The 23,150-nt window shown below is 34.0% G+C and overlaps 1 protein-coding gene across 1 annotated transcript in view; it reads left to right on the top strand.

Annotated features, from left to right (window-relative positions):
• The window catches only part of FBXL17 (F-box and leucine rich repeat protein 17), a 545,836-nt gene that overhangs the window by 8,747 nt on the left and 513,939 nt on the right, over positions 1-23,150 (top strand). Inside the window, exons 2-3 of the mRNA XM_012459737.3 lie at positions 5,681-5,803; positions 8,662-8,919. Of these exons, the coding sequence (XP_012315160.3) occupies positions 5,681-5,803; positions 8,662-8,919 (381 nt within the window). The remainder of the gene's footprint in view (positions 1-5,680; positions 5,804-8,661; positions 8,920-23,150) is intronic.

The raw sequence follows: 23,150 nt of genomic DNA, 5'->3' as shown, positions 1-23,150 counted from the left end.
TATTTGTATATTTAAATAAATATATAGATTTTTTAATTTTTAAAATTATATATATTTGAATATATAGCTATATCTACATATTTAAATATATTTATATATTTGCATATTTAAATAAATATATAGATTTTTTTTAATTTTTAAAATTATATATTTGAATATATAGAAATATCTATATATCTATGTTTATATAATGTGAGGATTATATATATGAGAATTATATATATGTATAAATAAAATATAATAAATAATTATGTTTATTTCTTAGTATTTGCCCTGGGCATTATAATTAATACTATATTTTATAACAATCTAGTTTGAATTAATACCAGTTTAGTTTCAGTGGTATATAAAACTTAGCTCCTATATTTATTGTTATTGTCACAAGTTATACCTTTATGTATTTGGTGCTAATCAACATAGATTCATAATTACTGTTTTATGTAGTCTTTATAGGAAAGAAGAGTCATTACAAACCAAAAACACATTAATATGCACTTTTATATTTACCTATGTAAATACCAATCATTACTGGTGTCCTTTATTTCTTAAGTGATTTTAAGCCATTGTCTGATGCCCTTATGTTTCAACCTGTTGGACTCTTTTTAGTATTTCTTTTAGGGGAGGTCTACCAGTGACAAACTTCCTCAGTTGTTTATCTGGAAAGATCTTAATTTTGCCTTTATTTTTAAAGGGTTGTTTTACAAGATAGAGGATTCTTGGTTAACAGTTTCCTTTCAGCACTTTGAATATGTTATCTCACTGCCTTCTGGCCTCCATAGTTTCCAGTGAAAAATCAGTTGTTAATCACATTAAATGTCCTTTTTATGAGTTGCATTTTTTTTGCTGCTTTCAGGATTCTCTCTTGGATTTTTGTCTTCAAGAGTTTGATTATGATACATCTTAATGTGGATCTTTTTGCATTTATCCTGCTTGGAATTCATTGAGTTTATGAGCTAGATTCATGTCTTTCATCAGATTTGGAAAGTTTTAGGATTATTTCTTCAAATATTTAGGCCCCTTGAATTCTGTCTTCCTTCTGTGACTCCAATTATATGTATGTTAGTATGTTTGGTGGTGTTCCATGGCTATGTTAGGTTCTGTTCATTTTCCTTCAGTCCACAGACTCAGTAATTTCAATTGGCCTATCTTCAGGTTTACTGATTCTTTCTTCTTGGAGAGCTTCAATGGATTTTGATGCTTATCAAGAAAGAGATATGATTATAAGAGGTGGTAACACACAACAGGCTTCATTGGGTGGCAGTTGGACAGTGTTATATGAGAGGAAAATTCCTTTACAGTGTGAGGCTGTGCAGAAGCTTATAGCAAGGTAGGCCACCATCCAGAAGTGGAGGATGGTAAGGCAACCCCTGGGGGGACAGGAGAATCGGAGAGCGGGCTTACTGGTCTAGGTGATGTCACTCAACAGCATGGTGGGATGTATAAAAATTTGAGTTTGGTACTAGTGGGCTCTCGCGCTAGTGATTCTCATCCTGCGGGGAAGAAATAACCTCGGGACCAATACACAGAAATCATATTTGGCTCATTTATATAACACTTCTGCTTGCTCTAATCTGTTGAATCTCTGTAGTGAATTTTTAAAGGTCAGTAATTGTATAATTTAGTTTGAGAATTCTTATTAGATTTATTCATAATTTCTACTTTTTATTAATATTCTCCATTGGTTAAACATTCCTGTTTGGTTCTCATGATTTCCTTTAGTTCTTTGTCCACAGTTTTCTTTAGCTCTTTGACCGTGTTTATATTGTTGATTGTCTTTGTCTAGTAAGTCCAATGTCTAGGTTACCTCATGGGCAGTTTCTTTTCATTTCTATTTTTCTTGTGAATAGGCCAGCAAACTAGCCCTTTGCAGGCCAAATCCCCTGCCAGTTTTTGTAAATCATGTTTATTGGAACATAGTTGCACACATTCATTTATGTTTTGTGTGCCAATAAAACTTTATTTGGTTATCTGATTAGAAAGATGGAGTTTCTCTCAGAGATATAGCCACCTGTGCTGCTGTGTAGTTTTGTGTGACTGGGGCTGCTTTTATGATGATAAAATTAAGCAAAGGTAGTGGGAATTCCTTGCATACTTGTGGAATCACAGAGTTCTCTTCCCCAATTCTTTTGGCCAGAATGGTGGGTTTACTTTTGGAGTCTGCTACTGACAGAGCATTTGGGACATAGCCATAGGGAGAAAAGAGAAAAGGAGAAGAAAGGAAAACCAAAAATGAGGATTCTTCTCACATTCTCTGTCTTGTGGAGGCCCATTTTCCTGGTCCTTTGTCCAGAAAGATAGCTTTTTCTCTGAATTTTTGTTGATTGTACCTCCTGTACATTTCTGTACAGGGACCATCCTGAATTCTATGCTAGGAGATTAAAGAAAAAAAAAACCCAGAAAACTCATCGTTGTTATTGGCCATTCTTCAAATTTTGGCACCCCTTCACAATCCATTTGTTATTAACTTTTTAGTGTTTTGAGGTAATTGCTTTTAGTATATTGTCCAGATATTTTGGTTGTAATGACTGCAAGTGAAAGGATGTAGTGGGCTTAATACATGTTTGCTGGCATTGGAGACAAACTTGCTAGTGACTTTTATGATTTTTTTTTTTTTTTGACATAGAGTCTCGCTCTGTCACTCAGGCTGGAGTGCAGCGGCACAGTCTTGGCTCACTGCAACCTCCGCCTCCCATGTTCAAGTGATTCTCCTGCCTCAGCCTCTTGAGTAGCTAGGACAACAGGGGTGCACCACCACGTCCGGCTAATTTTTGTATTTTTAGTAGAGACAAGGTTTCACCAATATTGGCCAGGCTGGTCTTGAACTCCTGACCTTATGATTTTCCTGCCTCTGGCTCCCAAAGTGCTGGGATTACAAGCGTGAGCCACTATGCCTGGCCGCTTTTATGATATTATATACTTCTCACTAGACTTGTTAGAGGAAAAACAGTGGTTGTGAAGGGAACAGGCAGTTATTTTCCCAAAGCTCAAGATTTAAACATAATAAGAGATTCTAGCTTATATGTCTACAACTTTTGTCCATATAGAGGTAAGTCATTTTAGGTCATAGTTATGATTGAAATCATTTATGTATTACAGCAAGTCCTTGAATGATAGCCTTTATTTAGTTCAACATCTGGTTATAATGTTGATGAGAAAAAAAAATTTCTAGCTGGGGCCACAGTCTGTGTAGAGTTTGCATATTTTGCCCATGCCTGCATGTATTTTCTCTGGGTACTCTGGTTTCCTCCCACATCCCAAAGCTGTGTATGTTAGGTTGTGTATAAGGTGTGCATGTGTCTAGATAGTCCCAGTATGAGTGAGTGTACATGTGTCCTGTGGTGCAGTGGTGTCCTGTCCATTGTTAGTTCTTACCTTGAGCCCTGACCTCTGGCCACTTGCAACCCTGAACTGGAATAGTTGGGTAAATAATTATCTTGTTTTTATTAATCTTTCTTAAATGTATAGCTCACATTTATTTCAGTGTTTAATATTATTTAATAATCCTTTAAATTAATATCATTTGTGCTCACTTTTATTTGCCTCAGAATATCTTCTTAGAGTTGGTTCATTTCTGGATCTCAGTGTGGCCCACACATGGTATTTGTTGATGTAGCTTTTAATTTTCCAAGAGTTGTATTGGCCTTCACCTGACCCTAACCATCTTTTTATGATGTAATTTTTAAAAATTATTTTTTAAAATAGATTTTATTTTGGAATAATTTTATTGTTTATATTTAAAGTATATGATGTTTTCACATGGAATACTTCTAGATCTATAGAAAAATTGCAATGATAGTATAGAGATTTCTCCTATGTTCCTTATCCAGTATTGATGAAAACAGTCAAACTCTGTGAAATATTTGAAGAGATTTACTCTGAGCCACATATGGGTGATTAGTGGCCGGTGACACAGCCCTCAGGAAATCCTGAGCATGTGTGCCCAAGGTAGTTGGGGCACAGCCTAGTTTTGTATATTTTAGGGAGACACGAGACATAAGATATACATTGGTTCGGTCCAGAAAGGCATGACAGGCTCAAAGTCAGGGCTTCCAGGTTATAGGTTGTTAAAAGATAAAAGGTTGCATTCTTTTGGGTCTTTTATCAGCCTTTCACTACATAGTTTACATGTGAGGGGGGTAGAGGAATAATCACTTATGCCTTAGTCTGACTTTTTACATAAACAGTACTACAGAGGAAGCTATCATATATGCATTTGTCTCAGGTGAGCAGAGGGATGACTGAGTTCTGTCTGTTATTTGTCCCACATGTGTGAAGAGAAGCTATCAATTTACATGGTCAGGGTGAAATTCAACAGAACTTTGCTTTAGGGTCAAGATCTTGAGGTCTACAGAGAATTTCCTTGTGGGCAAATTGTAAGGGAAGTATGTAGCTTTATTTATTTATTTATCTTTAATCCTTGTAGCTATCTTATTTAGGAATAAAATCGGAGACAGGCTTACCTGATGCAGTTCCCACTTTGACTTTTGTCTTTGGCTTAATGATTTTGGGGTCCTGAGACTTATTTTCCTTTCACACTAGTTTGCTTCCCCTAATTTTATTTTCTTCTGACACTGTGGTAGATTTGCTAAAACTATGAAACCAGCATTGGTAAATTACTGTTAAACTCCAGTCTTTATGTGGTTTTCACCAGTTTTTCGATTAATGTCCTTTTCTGTCCCAGGATCTAACTGGATTATATTAGTTGTCATTCTTTCTTAGTCTCCTCTGGATTGTGATAATTTCTGTCTTTTTTTTGTTGTTCTTCATGACCTTGAATTTTTTGAGGAATTTTGATACAGTGTAGAATGTTCCACATTTTGTATGTATTTTTTCCTTAATATTAGATTGGCTTATGGATATATTGGAAAAGATACCATGAAGGTAAAGTACCTTTCTTATGATTTACTTTTCTTTTTCTTTTTTTCTTAAATTACATATAAAAAGTTCACATGGCTCCAAGGTCAAACTGTAAAACTTCAGAATATTCTCAAGTTTATCACTCTTTCTTCTCTCGTCTTCTTTCCTTTCCCAGAAATGTAAACAGTTTTTTAAATTAATTTTTGGTTTATGCTTTCAATTCATTTTTTTAAACACAAGCAAACACAAAGATATACATGAACACAAATGTTAGTATGTGTGAGTTGGTTCATTTCTGGATCTCAGTGTGGCCCACACATGGTATTTGTTGATGTAGCTTTTAATTTTCCAAGATTTGTATTGGCCCTCACCTGACCCTAACCATCTTTTTATGATGTAATTTTTAAAATCATTTTTTAAAATAGATTTCATTTTGGAATAATTTTATGGTATGTATTTAAAGTATATGATGTTTTCACATGGAATACTTCTAGATCTATAGAAAAATTGCAATGATAGTATAGAGATTTCCCCTATGTTCCTTATGCAGTGTTGATGAAAACAGTCAAACTCTGTGAAATATTTGAAGAGATTTACTCTGAGCCACATATGGGTGATCAGTGGCCTGTGACGCAGCCCTCAGGAAATCCTGAGCACGTGTTTCTCTTTAAGGCAGTCTTTTACAGTGACTTACAAAATGGCTACTTCTATTCAAAAAGGTTTTCTTTTTTAAAAAGTTAACTTTTTCTAACTAATAAAAACCTTTTCCTCTGCCTTGAAAATGTTTAGCACGTATTACATGGTACCATTTTTTTATTCACAGATATTTTCCAATTTGTCACTGGATGAGCGTTGCCTTTCTGCATCATTGGTTTGCAAGTACTGGCGTGACCTTTGTTTAGACTTCCAGTTTTGGAAGCAGCTGGATCTTAGTAGTCGTCAGCAGGTATGGAATCGAATTCCAAGTAACACTCATATGGCCTACTCAAAAATATCTTTATTTCTCTTCAGAAATCTTTACTGTCTTGTTTTTTTTTTAACATAGTTCAAATGACTATAATGTACAATTTTGTGCTTTTGTAGTTTTTTGTGTATCTGAATTCAAGTTAAAGCTAGTTTCTCATAGTAAATAAGATAGTTTTTTTTTGTGTAGATTGGTAATTTAGGGTTGCTATTTAATTCTTTTTTTCTTTGTCTTTTTTCATTACCTTTTCAAAAAGTTGTTAAACTTTTTTATTGCTGGACATCATATTACTATTACTAGCTTAATAGTAGAAAATGATGGCAAACATTTCTGTAGTACTGCCTCTGTGCTGTGTACTGTTCTAAGGGCTTTATACATATTAATTCATTTGATCTACCCAGCAACTCTATAAGTAGATACTGTTATTTTTTCTGTTTTACAGATGAAGAAATGGAAGTAAAATGGGCTAAGATAAATTTTATTTTCTTAACTTTTCTTTTGGTGGACTTTCTACTCTTCCTGTTGCTTAGCTGCCTAATGTGTTTATATAGGGGCGTAAATTAGGAAAAAAATGTTTATCGCTAACAGTTTTTTGGACTTGTTAGATCCCATTTTTAAAACTTGGTAGTATTTGCATTAGAAATTTGCAAAAATATCAATAAGAATAGGATTTTATTGAAGTACTAAACCTCTTCTAAATTCTGCCATGGTATATTACTACTGGTATCCTGACAAATGTTTACCAACTGGCTTTAAAACAAAAGCCCTGATTTGTAATATTTGCCAATTTCTATTACATAAATACTCTCACCATGACCAATGTTAGGCTACACGTTATGCCATTGAATGCAGATTTGGAAAGAGGGGCACACTATAAACTCTTGTGAGTTGCTACGAGCCAGCTATAGCATACTGGTAATGTATATGTTTGTGTGTGTATAACACACACTTTAGCCAAGTTAAGCAAGCTCATGAGGATTTGTGCATAAGTTGTTCCCTTTCTGTTTTTCTGCTTTATTAATAAGAGGTTAAAACAATTAAGATAATTTGTTATTTATCTGCTTGTGTTCATGACATTTATGTCCAAGGAGAATGGTGAGGGAGTTAGTTGTGGACAGTGGAATGGAGAGAAGATATGTGTAAAGCAATCTGTCAGCTTGTTATTTCATTACTCTTCAATGTTTGAGTTATTTATTATGAATTAAAACTAAGAATAGCTTCCTCACTGACACCACATTCCCTCCCCTCCCAGCCCGATGTTGGTAGTAAGGTATGGAGAACGAAAAAGTAAAAAATAAAAGGAAAGGTATGTCAGAGTTTTAACTTTTTCAGGAACTATGTTTATGCTGTTTCCAACAAGCCTAAACATAGATAGTTTTATCTTTGGCTCTTACTCTGAGTGCTGCTTAACAGTGTAGTTCTTTCCTTCTATTCTAAATTTTATGTGCATTTTCTATCTCCATTATTTTACTGAAATTACTTGAATAACATTAGCTATGTTTTGTATTTTGAAAATGTGGTGATTGGGCACAGAATATGTAGAGGCTGGTTTAAAAAAAATTCAGATGGCCATCTGAGTAAAACCAGATGAATTCTAAGCTTACTTATATTTAGCATTGACTATTCTGAGAAAAACTTTTTGATGTGGACATTTCTATATAGCCTTTGGTGTTCTGATTTGCAAAATGGTATATTTTCTAACCCATGAATTATATGAGAGGTAGCATTCTCATAGAAACAGTAAAAGATTTAAAACTTACGTGCTTGTTGTATCATCTGATATCAACTGTAAAAAGTGAAAATACATATAACATTATGACTGATGTAAACTATTTCATGGGTTACAAATGGAAAGTGAAACAGTGAAAATCTCAATATAGTTTTGTTTGTGGTGAGTTTTTGTTGAATTTGAAGGTTTAATTAAAGTGAATTTTCATAATAAGGATAGATTTTTAGGCTTTTAGTGAAACTAACACATATCCTTTGTTGGTGTTTTCTGATACCACTTCTGACATCAAATATGTGGGATTTTCTTCCACACCAGCAAACAATTTTCTGACACTAACTGGATGTACAACAATTCAATTCTGCTAACTCCCAGAGTATCACTGAGTTTAAGGGCTTAGTCCCACTAGACTACCCACACTTCAAATGTCAGTTGCAAGTCCCAGAAGCCACCTGGACTTCTCACTGACCAGTTATACATTTGTGAGTTCCCTTAATTTCCTTCTCAGTTTTCATAATTAGTCATAACTATTCACAGAACTTATAGGGGTTTCTTATAAAAGATACAGCTCAGGACCAGCCAAATGGAACAGATGCAGAAGGCAAGGTATGGGATATGCCACCCTCTCAGCACTTTGATGTGTTTACCATCTGAATCTCTGTCATTTGAGTTTTTATAACCCAATCTCCAGCTTCCCTCCCCTCCTGGAAGTAGCACTGAAAGTTATCACCCTCTAATCAAGGATTTAGTCTTTCTGATAACCAGCCCTCATCCTGAAGCCATCTGGGCGTCTCACTCTAAGTCACTTCATTAGTATGAATTCAAGTATGGTCTAAAGGGCTTGTTATGAATAACTAAAGAAATTCTATTGCTTTGGAAATTCCAAGAGTTTTGGGAGATCTGTGGCAGGAATTCGGGACAAAGACAAAATATAATATTTTTATTATACCAAATTCTTGTTATGCTTCAATATTAAGAAGGTTTATTTTTTGATTGTATTGTACATGCTGTAATATAATTAGTATATTGCTTATTGAGGAAAATTTAGTTAAAGAATGGAAAATAAGTTTTTATTTGTAGCAAAAGTTTAAATTTATTGCTTTTTCTCTTACAGGTCACTGATGAATTATTGGAAAAAATTGCATCAAGAAGTCAGAATATAATTGAAATCAACATTTCTGATTGTCGTAGTATGTCTGATACTGGCGTATGTGTTCTAGCATTTAAATGTCCTGGACTTCTTAGGTATACAGCCTACAGGTGTAAACAACTTTCTGACACCTCTATTATTGCGGTTGCCTCTCACTGTCCTTTACTTCAGAAAGTTCATGTAGGCAACCAGGACAAACTTACTGATGAAGGACTCAAGCAGGTAAATTTTAGCATTTATAAAGTGATTTTACTTGAATTAATTCAAAATGTTTTCTAGCATTTTAATGATTTTGATAACATTTTAAATGATTATGGTAAAATAATGCTGAGACTCAAATGAGTCATTTTTTTAGATATTAATGGATATTTGTTTAGATTATTGAACTACAGTGCCGTGGTTATAATCAGTAAATTAACTGCTGTGTTTTGTAGTGAGAGCCTGAACTTCTTTGACCAGCCATTTTATTAATTTGTGCTTTTGTTACTTAAATTTTGTACCACATTTTGCTTTAGGCAACTGTGTACTTTGGGTCAGCATGAGGTTTTAAAAGTTAGCTTTTAATTTCCCTTTTGTTATACTAGATGGCATACATGCTTAAATTTAAGGCATAAATGGAAGTTCAAATTGAAGAGCATAAAAGTTAGAACAAAGGGCTAATTACCTATATTTGGCATAATAACTGGGTTAAAAATAGTATTATGCATTCCTTCTGTTTGTTATATTTCCTTTGGAAGTGACATTTAAGGTTTCTTGGCTCAGAGTGGATCATTTATTCAGCAGATGAATCTCCTTAAATTTAAACCTTATATATGAATTAACTGAACGCTTAGTATGACAAGAAATTTGGGAAGATTATCCTAAATAATGAGTACTGGGTGTGTCAGTACAATTTGTGTATTAAGAATGTTACCAACTTATAAGGGAGCCTATTTTGTTTGCAGAGGCATATTGTGCAAAATGTCTTATTTGTTTTAATATTTTTCTTGATTCATTTCTGCTATGTACAGGATTATTTACTAGCAAAGCATTTTATGAAGTTCTTAAACATATTAATCTTTTCTGAAGAAATATATATTTTGTGTATATAGCATGATTTTATTTGATCAAAATTTCTCAACAATTTATCTTTTACAAAGAAACATTTTTAAAACATGTATCTGTTTGTTAAGAACTAGATTAGATCTATTTCATATTTAATTCTGATATAACACAAATAGTAGTTTAGCAGGCTTCTTAGGGTATAGCTAGTAATCTTTGTGAAAAAGAATACGATCATAGTCATGGGTGAAGTAGAGAAGGAGCAAAATTTAATATGCCAATCAAGTATTATGAATTTATCTTATATTTACAACTTTGAGACTAATTATGTGAATCTTCCTTAGAATGTGAGGTATTTTGGAGCCTGTTAACTTACTTAGATTAGATGTTTCCTTCAGATTTTTATGGTTTCTGAATTATGAATTAATTACATGTCAGGTAATATTCTGATAAAAGTAGCAAAAACAATCAAATTTTTCCCCCATAGGTAGTTTTCTTCTTAAGTAATTACATAGGATATCATTGCAGTGTAGAGAATATTATCCTGTACTTAAGACTGCTATAGCAGGATGTGTCTGATTTCATAATAGACTCTTTTCCTCTGATGGAATAGTGTTATGGGTATTGTAGAAAGAGAACGGCTTTCATATATGCATAAAGTAGAAGGGTATATTAGAAAGAGAATGGATTTCATATATACATAAAATAGTAAAGTTTTATGAAACAATACATATCCTTATGTGCAGTGCTTATTGATATTATCTTTTCTGTTCTATACTACTATGTTAAATAAATATTGGCCTTGGCCCACTCACTAAATTAATTTATGACCCAGTGATATTTCATAAATCCCACTATAGATTTATATTATGGTTTTAGTAAACTAACAATGTTATGTTAACATGTATAATAAAGTTATAAAAGCCTAAGAGGGAACTAGCCATAATTGATGATTGTACTGGGGCTGTTATTTTTTCTTGAACTCATTAATTTAGCAATTGACTGAATGGTTGATTCTACAGATTATCGCATGGTTTTGTTTTTTTACCTCTTCTGTAAGTAAAAATTGACAAGTGTTTTAGAATGAGGTATGTAAATTTTATTGATAATTTCTTTAGAATATGTTTTATTTATAACTGCCATAATTTTGATTGACTTTAGCAGACAACAAATATGTGTGCTTCTTGAATTCTGTCAGTTTGTTTACAAAATCAGTTGCTTAAAGCATTTCAGTTTGAAGCTCTAATAGATGTAGACTCTGATGTTTTAAATATCGGATTCTGCTTAACAATATTTCTTAAACATGGTGTAGCACCTAAAAAAGTCAGGCTGCTTTTGGCTGAATACTGTCCTTTTTCTGAAATACCACCCTGAAATATTTATATTTGTATTTTCATAATAGTCACTCAATTTTACCATTGGAATGTATTTCTATTATATACATCTTTTAAAACTACAATTATGTATCTAGGGGAAAATTCTGTTTAATCAAGAATAAAAAGCTGTTTCAATTTTCTTAATATTTTGTTATCATTTAGTACTTGCCAGCAAACAAACGATAATGGTAGTCAAAGTATTAAAATATAAGAAATTATATTCACTAAGTTGCAATTTTATGTGACTAATTATATGCAGTTTTAGCAGTTTAACATTCCAACTCATGGAGCTCAGTAGAAATTTCTGGAAATAAGTCACTGTAGGCTTTTTAAATATAAAATGGTACAAAAATAATAAATGTTAACATTAGTAGGTTTTGATCTGGCTATGTTATCAATTTTTAGATCTTTAAAAATAATTACTTAGAGTGCCATCAGCAAAATGTTGGACCAGGCAGCTCTAAAACCCTACCTTTCCACAAAAACATTGAAAAACAAGACTAAACTATCAGATTCAACTTTGTCGGAACCTGGAAACATCAAAGGTTTATACCAACTGAAGGAATGCTGAGACAAGAAAAAAACAACTGAAAGGTGCAAGGAATGCTTTATGGCTTTTTTATTTGCCTGAGTCTCATTCCTTCCCCAGCTTGGCAACAATCTTGAAGACGACAGTCTGAGTTGCCAGCGTGGGACCCAGATGCCCTGTTCCAGAGGTAGCAGAGCAGACCTTATTTGCAAATTATTGCATTTGTCTGATCAACCTACCTGAGAGCTACTTGAAGGGCTGATGCAGGTGCTTATATATCTCTTTTACCTAATTTGAACCCAGTCAGGCAGGGAAATTAGTGGGCATTGGTTGAACACATTATAAAACAAATGAAAACTTGCTTTTGGGCAAGCTTTTCTGGGCAATAGAGTATGGTGAGAAATGCAGTTGACCTGGGAGAAAGAGCCTGGCAGAGAGTTTGTTTTTATTTTTGTTTTTGTTTTGAAATTAGTACAATCAGCCTCAGTGTGTAGAAGGGAATTTAGAAAGCCACATGCATGCCCAGGGCAGGACACATGTTCAGGAAAGACCTAAGAAGACCATAAACTTTATCACTGTGTGCTTGCTAGGCCTAGTACAAGCAGGAAGTAAAGACCAAGGCAGAGTTGTGAATGGTATGGTTAAGTCTTAAAGGAATATCCCAGCACACAGCCAGTCTGCAAAGACTAGGATAAGTGCTTTTGTTTTTTGTTTTAGTTTTGTTTTTAAGCTTTGGCTTCTAAGGAAATCTCTTTCAAAACACTGGCTGAACACTAGCTAAGCCTTGATTAATCAAAAACAGTGAAACGTAGGGAAGTGGGGAGAATCTAATTTCCCAAGTTACTATATTATAATCTAGTATTTTAATATCTAATTTTCAACAAGAAATTATAGGCATGCAAAGAAAACAGTATTACCCATTAAAACAAAAAGAATAAATAGAACCCATTCTTGAGGAAGCCTGAACATTGGATTTACTAGATAAAGATTTTTAAATCAAGTATCTGAAATATGCTCAGAGATGTAAAGGAAACCATGGCCAAAGAACTAAAGGAAATAAGAAAAATAATGTATGAACAAATTGAGAATATCAGTGAAGAGTTAAAAATTATGAAAAGAACCAAATAAAAATTCTGGAGCTGAGAAGTACAATAACTGAAATAAAAAATTTACCGGAGGGATTCAAGAGCAGATGTGAGCAGGTGGAAGAAAGAATAAGTGAACCTGAAGATAGGACAATTGAATTTATTAAGTCTAAGAAGCAGAAAGAAAAAAGAGTAAAGAAAAGTAAGTAGAGCCTAAAAGACCTGTGGGACGTCCATCAAGCAGAAGAACATTCACACATTAGTAATTCCAGAAAAAAGGAGAAATAAAAGGGGCAAGAAGAATATTTGAAAAAATAATGGCCCAAACTTCCAAAATTTGGTGGAAGATATGAATCTATACATCCAAGAAACTCAATAAATTCAAGTAGTATAATGTCAGAGAGGTCTACACTGAGACACATTATAGTCTAATTGTGAGAAGTCAAAGACAGAATTTTGAAAGCAGTAAAAGATAAGTGACTCATCACGTACAAGCACTCCTCAATAAGATTTACAACTGATTTATCATCAGAAACTATGAAAGCCAGAAAGCTGTGGGCTGACAATATTCAAAGTGCTGAAAGAAGAAAAGTCAAGCAAGAATTCTGTATTTGTCAATACTATTAAAGAATAGGGGGACATTCAAGGGGACATTAAGATATTTCCAAATAAGCAAAAGCTAAAGGAGTTTGTTACTGATAGATCTACCCTACAAGAAATGCTAAAGGGAGTCCTTCTGGCTGAAATAAGATACTAGACAGTAACTGAAAGCCATATGAAGAAGAAAGAAAATTGATAAAAGTAACTACATAGAGGTTGAAAGGATAGAAAAAGATATTCCATACCAAGAGAGAGCTAGAGTAGCTGTTTTATTATCAAACAGCAACAACAACAACAACAACAACAAACATTTTAAGTCCAAAAGGGATCAAAGAGACAGAGAATTATTATATATTGATAAATACATGATATTAATCTGTCAGGAAGATATAGCAATTATAACCATGTGTGTACCTAACAACGGAATCCCTAAAATATATATAGATATATATTTTAGGGATTCTGTCATTTAAATCATAAATGAAAGAGTAGACATTACTACTGACTTTATAGAAATAAAAAGTACTGTATGAGAAAACCATGAATAACTGCGTACCAACAAATTGGATAGCCTAGATGAAATGGAAATTTTCTAGAAATACAGAAACCAGAAAAACTGACCCAAGAAGTAGAAACTCTGAGTTCCAGCTACTCGGGAGCCTGGGGCAGGAGGATTGCTTGAGCCCAAGAATTTTAGGTTATAGTCACTGCACTTCAGTCAGGGCAATATAGCAAGACCTCATCTCTTAACAAAAAAATGAAAAGGTAGAAAATCTGAAAATATTTACTTACAATAAATAAGGAAACTGAATCAGTTAAAAAATTGCCAATGAAGAAAGGCTAAGGACCAAATAGCTTTACCAATGAATGTTTTCAAATATTTAAAGAAGAATTAACAGCAGTCCTTCTCAAACTCTTTCAAAAAATTGAAGAGGAGACAACACTTCTTAACTTATTCTGTGAGGCCAACATTACCCTGATTCTGAAGCCAGCCAAAGACCCTACAAAAATGAAACTACAAAACAAACAAAAAACAGCTATAAACCAGTATCTTTAATGAATGTGTAAAAATCTTCAAAATGCTAGCAAACTGAATTTAGCAGCAGATTAAAAGGATTCTACACTGTGATCTACTATGATTTATCCAAGGAGTACAAGGGTGGCTCAACATACAAATATCGATCAATGTAATATACCACTGTGACCTACTATGATTTATCCAAGGAGTACAAGGGTGGCTCAACATACAAATATCGATCATTGTAATATACCACATTAAGAGAATGAAGGGGGAAAAACCCAATCATCTTAATTGGTATACAAAAACATTTGGTGAAATAAACAGCCTTTCTTGAAAAAAAACAAAACAAAACACCTATCAACCTAGGAATAGAGTGATGCTTCCTCAACATAATAAAGACCATATGTGACAAACCCACAAATAACAGATTCAGTGATAAAAGATGGAAAACTTTTCTCCTAAGATCAAGAACAAGACAAGAATGCCTGCTTTTGGCAATCCTGTTTTACATTGTGCTGGAAATTCTAAGGAGCAATTTGGCAAGAAAAAGAAATGAAATGCTTTCAGTTTGAAAGGAAGAAGTAAAACTATTTTTATTTGAAGATGACATTATTTTATGAATGGAAAACCCTAAAGAAACCACAAAAAACCCATTTGAACTAATAAATGATTTCAGCAAAGTGCCAGGATACAAAATCAAGATAAAAAAAAAATCAGTTGTATTTCTACACACCCCAAAAGAAATAGAACCTAAACGATTTCATTTACAACAGCATCCATAACTATAAATTTCCCTTTAAACAGTGCTTTTGCTGTATCTCATAAATTTTGATAGTTTTATTTTCATTTTCATTTAGTTCAAAATATTTTTAAATTTCTTCTTTGACTGATGCGTATTAAGAAATATGCTATTTAAATCTCTGGGAGTATTTTAAAGTTATGGGAGTATTTTCCAGTCATCTTTTTGGAATTCATTTTTAGTTTATTGTCTTAGAGCAGACATTGTGTAATTTTTATTTTAAATTTGTTAATATGTGTTTTGTACCTTGGAATGCAGTCTGTCTTGGTGAATATTACATATTAGTTAGAGAAGAATGTGTATTCTACTACTGGATGAAGTGGTCTATAGATGTCCATTATATCCAGTCGATTAATGGTTTTATTGAGTTGAACTATGTCTTTACTAATTTTCTGCCTGCTGAATTTGTCCGTTTCAGATAGAAGGATATTAAGATCACTAACTCTAATAGTGGATTTATCTAATTTTCCTTGTAGTTCTAACAGTTTTTGCTTCACATATTCTGATACTGTCTTGTTAGATGAATGCATGTTAAGGATTATTATGTCTTCCTGGAGTATTGTTTCTTTTATCATTATGTATGTCCCTCTTGATCCCTGATAACTTTTCTTCTTCTGAAATCTGTTCGGTCTGAAGTTATTATGGCTATTCCCAGTTTTATTTTAGTTAATAATTGTAATGCTTCTTAAGCATTTCTGAAGGATTGTTTTTAAGTACTTTTTCTCTCAATTTATAGTTGTCTCTTAATTTACAGTTTTATTCACTGTTCAGACCATTTTTGAATTAATTGAAATTTTGAAATTTTGTTTGCTGTCTAATTTTTGTGAATGCTCTTTTGACTTTTAAAAGAGGAATTCATTGCAAAATTAAGAGGAATGTACAGAAATTTCTTACATATTCCTATTCCACACATGCATAGCCCCTCCCATTATCAGTATCCCCCACCAGAGTGATACATTTATTATAATCGATAAACCTTCATTGATATGTTATTTCCAAAGCTCACAATTTATGTTAGGGTTCACTCTTGGTGGTGTACATTCTATAAGTTTGACATGTATCTGCCATTACAGATACAGTATAGAGTATCTTCACTGCTCTAAAAATCCTCTGTGCTCTGCCTATTTATTCACTCCACTCCTGTAACACCTGACAACCCCTGATCTTTTTATTGTCTTTGTAGTTTTACCTCTTCTAGAATGTCTGTGATCTGAATCATATATAATGTAACCCCTTTAGATTGGATTCCTTCACTTAGTAGTATGCAGTTAGGGTTCCTCCATGTCTTTTCATAGCTCATTTATTTTTAGTAGTTAATATATCCTGTTGTCTGTTGTGTACCACAGTTTGTCCATTCGAATACTGAAGGACATTTTGGGCGTGTACAAGTTCTAATAATTATAAATAAAACTGCCATAAACTTCTGTGTGTAGGTTTTTGTATGGACATAATTTTTTTTTTTTTGGTACTTTAAGTTCTGGGGTACATGTGCAGATCTTGCAGGATTGTTGCATAGGTACATACATGCCATGGTGGTTTGCTGTCTCCATCCCCCCATCACCTACATCAGGCACTTCTCCCCATGTTTTCCCTCCCCAACTTCCCTGCCCACTGCTGTCCCTCCCCTAGTTTCCCACCCCGCAACAGACACCAGTGTGTGATGTTCCCCTCCCTGTGCCCATGTGTTCTCATTGTTCAGCACCTGCCTGTGAGTGAGAACATACAGTGTTTGTCAGTTTGCTGAGAATGATGGTTTCCATATTCATCCATGTTCCTACAAAGAACACGAACTCATTGTTTTTTATGATTGCATAGTATTCCATGGTGTATATGTGCCACATTTTCTTTGTCCAGTCTATCATTGATGGGCATTTGGGTTGGTTCCAGGTCTTTGCTATTGTAAACAGTGCTGCAGTGAACATACATGTGCCTGTGTCTTTATAATAGAACCATTTGGACATAATTTTAAAACTTTTTTGGGTAAAAACCGAGGTATACACTGGATCATGTGATAAGAGTCTCCAGCTATAATAAGTATAATTCATCTATTTCTCCTTCTAGTTCTGTCATTTTTTACTTCATATATTCTGATGCTCTGTTGTTAGGTACATATACCTTAAAGATTACCAAGTCTTTTTGGAGTGTTGACTCCTTTATCATTATGTAATATCCCCTTTATCCCTGATAACATTCTTTGCTTTGAAGCCTGTTCTGTCTGAAATTAATTTATATGAATATGGCATATCTTTCTTCATCCATTTACTTTTAATTTATATATTTTTGTCTATTTAAAGTAGTTTTTTCTAGGCATCTTAGAGTTGGGTCTTGTTTTTTGATCTATTTTGACAATCTGTCTTTTAATTGCTATTTTTAGACCATTGATGTTTAAAGACATTATTTCTGTAGTTGGATTAATAGCTACCATATCTGTTAAAGTTTACTCTTTGCTGCCTTAGTTCTTTGCTAATATTTTTGTCTTTCATACTTTTTCTGCCTTTTGTGATTGTAATTGAGCATTTTAATGATTCAGTTTTCTTTCTTAGCTATCAATCATAGTTTTTTTCTTTTACTTTTTAGTTATTCTAGAATTCACAATATATGTTTATAACTAATTCAAATCCACTTTCAAATAACTTTGTACTGCATCACAGGTAGTGAAAATATCACAGGTAATGAAAATATCTTATAATAACAAAATATTTTAAAGTTTTCTGGCTGGGTGTGGTGGCTCACGCCTGCTATTCCAGCACTTGGGGAGGCAGAGGCGGGTGGATTAGTTGAGGTCAGGAGTTTGAGACCAGCCTGGACAACATGGAGAGACCCTGTCTCTACTAAAAATACAAAAATTAGTCAGGTGCCATGGTGTGCGGCTGTAATTCCAGCTATTCAGGAGGCTGAGGCACAAGAACTGCTTGAACATGCGGGAGTGGAGATTGCAGTGAGCTGAGATTGCGCCACTGCACTCCAGACTAGTGACAGAGTGAGACTGTCTCAAAAATAAAGTTTTTCATCCCTTATATTATTGATATTATATATTTCACTTATATATAAGCATATATATGTGTGTATATGATCAAATGCATTATTATTTTGAGCAAATTATCTGCTACCTTAATTAAGAATAAGGAAAAGTTTTTATTTTACCTTTATTCTTTCTCTGATTCATTCATTCTCTATATAGATCCAATTTTCCTACCTATGTCATTTTCCTTGTCTCCGAAGAAGTTTTTTTTTTTTTTTTTTTTTTTTATCATTTCTTAGAAGGCAGGTCTAGTGGCAACAAATTCCCTCATTTTTTGTTTGTCTGAGAAAGTCTTTATTTCTCCTTCACTTTTGAAAGAAAATTTCACAGGCTATAGAATTCCAGGTTGGTGGGGTTTTTTTTCACTTGAAACTTTAAATATTTTACTCTACTTTCTTCTTGATTGCGTGGTTTCTAAGGAAAAGTTGGATATAATTTTTATTTTTGCCCCTCTATAGGTAAGGTGTTTTTATCCTCTGGCTTCTTTCTAGATTTTGTTTTTTAACCTTTGATCTCTTGTACTTTGAAAATGATATGCCTATGTGTAGTTTTTTCTTTGTTTGCAGTTTTCCTGCATGGTGTTCTCTGAACTTTTTGGATCTGTAATTTGGTGTCTGATATTAATTTGGGTAAATTATTTGTCATGAGTACTTCAGATGTTTCTGTGTTCCTGTTTCTCTCTCTTTTCTTGGTATTCATGTTTCACTTATGTTACACCTTTTGTAGTTTTTCTGTGCTTCTTAGATATTCTGTTCATTTTTATTCAGTCTTTTTTCTCCTGATTTTCGGTTTTGAAACTTTCTATCATATTCTTAAACTCAGACTTTTTTCCTCAGCCATATCCAGTCTACTAATGTCTCTTTTTATAGTGCCTGTTGGTTCTTGCATGTTGCCTACTTTTTTCATTAAAGCTCTTAGCATATAAATCATAGTTTTTAAAAATTTTCTGGTCTGTTAATTCCAACATTCCTGCCATATCTGACTCTTGTTCTGATGTTTTTTCAGTCTCTTGAAATTGTGTCTTTTGCCGGTTAGTATGCCTTGTAATTTTTCATTGAAAGGTGGACATAATGCACAGTTTGAGTCTCCCTAACTCAAAATTCCAAAATCTAATATAGTCTAAAACTTGAAGCTTTTTAAGTGCTGACATGATGATACTCAAAGGAAATACACATTGGAACATTTCAGATTTTGGATTTTCAGATTAGGCGTACTCAACTGATAAATGTAATGCAAATATTAAAAATCTGAAAAATAGCCAAAAATTAAAATGCTTCTGGTCCCAAACATTTTGATTAAGGGATACTCAACCTATACTGGGAAATGCAACTTTTGTGAATGGCCCTTTAGTAATGGTTAGGTATGGGGAGAGGGGAAATGTTCTATAGTTTTAGGATTAGGTTTTAATCTTTTGGCAGGTTTATGCCACTGGACTACCTTCATCAGTGCTTCTATTTTTTCCCCTATGCTTAGGTGGACTAGGCTAGCTAGAGGAGGCTGGAGTTTGGTATATCCCTTTCCTTATATGGAAGACTAGAGCTGGCTGGAATTCAATCTTTCTCTTCCCCCTAGGAAGGTTAGGCTCTGACAAAACTCCCACAGGTTAGGCTCTGGTAAAATAGTTCCTCCTGAGAACAGGCCTTGTTAAGAATAATAGAATGCTCTGGCATATTTCAAAATGGTTACTTTTCTCCTTTCACTGCTGTATGCATGAGGTGATTTCTCTCCAATATTCTCCCTGAGGACCTGGAAGAGTTCCTGTAGATAAACTCACAAAAGCGTGAGTGTTGTCTTATAACTAGGTCCCCCTGGAATTTTTAATTGTTAGACTTATCCACACTGTGCCTCCAGTATTTTGGCAAATACAGTTCAGGTTTTCCTACTCCAACCCTGGTTCCCACTGAGGTTTCTAGTAGTAATTTCTCTTGTGGTGAGTTGTGCTTCTCTGTATCTGCCTATCTGTTTCTGCAGTTTTGCGGCAGTGGTTTGGTCTGTGTCCTCATTTCTCTGATGGATCTAAAAAGAATTGTTAATTTTTCAGTTTGTTCAGCTTTTTATTTTTTAGAACAGAGCGGCAACTTCTAAAGTCCTTACATGCCAGACTGAAAACCAGAAATATTTTTTTTAAAGCAAGCCTTACAGTTACTGAATGATCATCCTCATCTTGTTTATGTTCAGTTTTGTGCTTTATTTTGTGGAAAGTCCAAGATGTTTCCCAAATCCTTCTAACTTGAATGGTCTAGAATAGGCCTTATTCTAGGGCATTGTTTTTGCTCCCAAGGTATCATCTTTTTTGTGTCTCAGCTGGACTCCAGGGCACTAACCAGGATTTCTCCCTTTTGACAGGGTAGAGCTCCAGTGTCTCTAGCAACATTGAGAGATTTAAAGACTCTCAGCCAAATTGGTAAATATATCAGTTATAACGATTGACTTTACAGTGCTTGGTTAGTCTGGAACTTAGGACATTTATGGATGGCTCAATGGTGATTAGTGCAGATAGGCACTGATTAGGTGCAGTCTTGCCAGTTATATCCAGTGATGTCTGAAAGAGTATCAGTTTCTGCAGTGAGATTAATGGTGGTTTTACTCAGTAGTAGTGAATCATAATAGCTTCTCCTGTGAGGCACTGTTCCCCATATCTAACTACCTCAACTGCTGGTAATTTTTGCATATGCCATCCACATGGTTCTCATCTTTGTGTGGTTATCCATGTGACCTCTATGAAAAGTGATTTCCTTATAGATAAAGCCACCAAAGCTACTTTTCAACTTCAAAACACCATGCAGTCAGTTTAAATTTTTTTTCCCCAGTCTGCAGCACTGTGATTTATGTCTCTTAACCTGAGGTTCTACAACTTGTCTATTCACGTTGATGTTTAAGACTTCACCAAAAATCTCCCTTATTCCTTCTGTTAGTATATAGATTCTGTTATTTTATTTCTCAGTATTTCTAGCTGTCATACTAACTGTTGAGGTCTCACAGAGCCTCCTCTTCACTGCTCAGGATGTTATCAGGTTGATAAATATGACAAAGAAGTAGTGATGGAGGAGCAAGATGTCAACTTTAGGACTCAGAAAATCTAAGGTAGAGAATGTTGCTTTCAAACAGTGATAAATGGGTTTGTTAACCTGACTCTGGAGTTGGCTAACTGACTAGTCATTGGCTATGCTGACCAACAGAGTGGCCCCCAAATAGAGAAGTAAAGATAGCTTGCTCCCTGTGTGTAGTTTATTTGCAATAGAAAGAAGTATATATACTTACGAGCTGGAAATGTCCAGTTTATTTAAATAAAGAATAATCAGCGGAGAGACTAGGAATTAGACTAGTTGGGCTTCCTGCCGAATGAAAAAACATCTTCCCCTACCATATCTGTTTGCATTTTTTAAAAAATGTATTCACTTTTGACTATTTATTGCTGATTCTTTTCTGTCAAAGATAAGGATTTAGCTCACTTAGACTTCCTTCCCTTGTGTCTTACCCTCTCATCCTTCCAACATAATTCTTTTATAATTTTTGTTAAATAAGTATTCAGTATTTACATTTTACAATTATGTACCTACCTTTTTTTTTCTCTAAAGCATTTTATTTTCATTGGAATTAATAGATGTCTTTTTTTTTTCCTTTACCTAGTTTTTATAGTCTTAACACTAATAAAGACCAAAGCTTTCCTCCAGTTGCATTAGTGTGTCTATATGTGAATACTTAATTAAATTTACTGCCTTAAAGCAGATTTGCCTGGAATAGTCTAGTCTGGACTTCTTGTATACAAGTGTGATTGTATTAGTGGTCATCTTAGTATCTTACCACTGTTATTCTTAAGGATTTCTTCCTCTTGCTGTTTGGTTAGATCTTCTATTACCCAGATGTCATGTTTCCTTTCCCTTGGTGTATTCTCATGTTTTGTAGAGCACAGATTCCAATACTTTCCTGATAAAGAGTATATGGGAGGTAAATCTTTTGATAACTTACATGTCTGAAAATGTCTCTAATTCTACTTTCACACTTAATTCATAGTTTGACTCCTGAGTACAGAATTCTAGGTTAGAAATAATTTCTCTTCAGAAATTGATAGGACTGGACTGTTGCTTTATTTTAGTTTTGTTAAGAAGTTTGATGCATTTTCATCCTAATCCTTTCCATGAAGTTTATCTCTGTAAGTCTGTAGAATCTCTTTAAACTCATATTTCTGAAACTTTATAATGATTTGCATTGCCATGTGTCTATTTTGTCATTTGTGCTGGACACGTGGATGAGCCCTTTCAGTCTGGAAGTTGATATCCTTTCATCCTGGAAAATTGGATAGAACTATTTGTTTGAATTTCTCGTTTTCGCCGTATATGCTTTCACAAATCCTTATATCTTCAGCAGTGTTTTTTGGTTCTCAGCTATGTGTGGTATACCCCAGTCCAAAAACTCTATGTTTTGCTCTCCCCAGAGAAATACAGTTTTTAGCCATTGTGGGAAAAAGGGGAAGGTCTGCCTATGCAGTAATGGGGAGGTGATCTGAGGGTTTAACTAATTTTTAAGCGGACTTTCAAGAATTCTAGTATTTCTAGCCCCAACCTCAGCCTCACTGCCAGACATATGTGAGCCTATTGAGAGTTCTTTAGTAGACTTCTTTGCTTTTCCCACTGTTGTCTTTGGATTTAGTTTTCTTAGGTCCAGTGACATGCCATTGTACATTTGTTATAGAAATATATATGCCTCTTTTAATGAATTCAATAAAATCTGATATCTAATGAGCATGATGAATACTAATGAAGGAAAATATTTCAAGGTATCTGCAACAGTGATATATGAAATAATCTTTGATTTCTATTGCTTACAAAGTCTCAGGTATTGCTAAACTACTGTGGTGTTTTTCATGTAATAAGGAAAGGGTGAAGTTCACTTAGAGGATAACTTAAAAAATGAACATGTCCTTTTTAAAAATCTGCTTTCCTGGACCCCTGAATTATCTCCTTGGGCCAGGTAGAACTC

This window comes from Aotus nancymaae, unplaced genomic scaffold (assembly GCF_030222135.1).
Source record: "Aotus nancymaae isolate 86718 unplaced genomic scaffold, 86718_ANA_hifiasm-v0.15.2.pri h1tg000014l, whole genome shotgun sequence".
Classification (NCBI taxonomy): Eukaryota; Metazoa; Chordata; class Mammalia; order Primates; family Aotidae; genus Aotus; species Aotus nancymaae.
The sequence above is the reverse complement of the archived record's forward strand: the minus strand, read 5'-3'. Positions and strand labels throughout refer to the sequence as shown.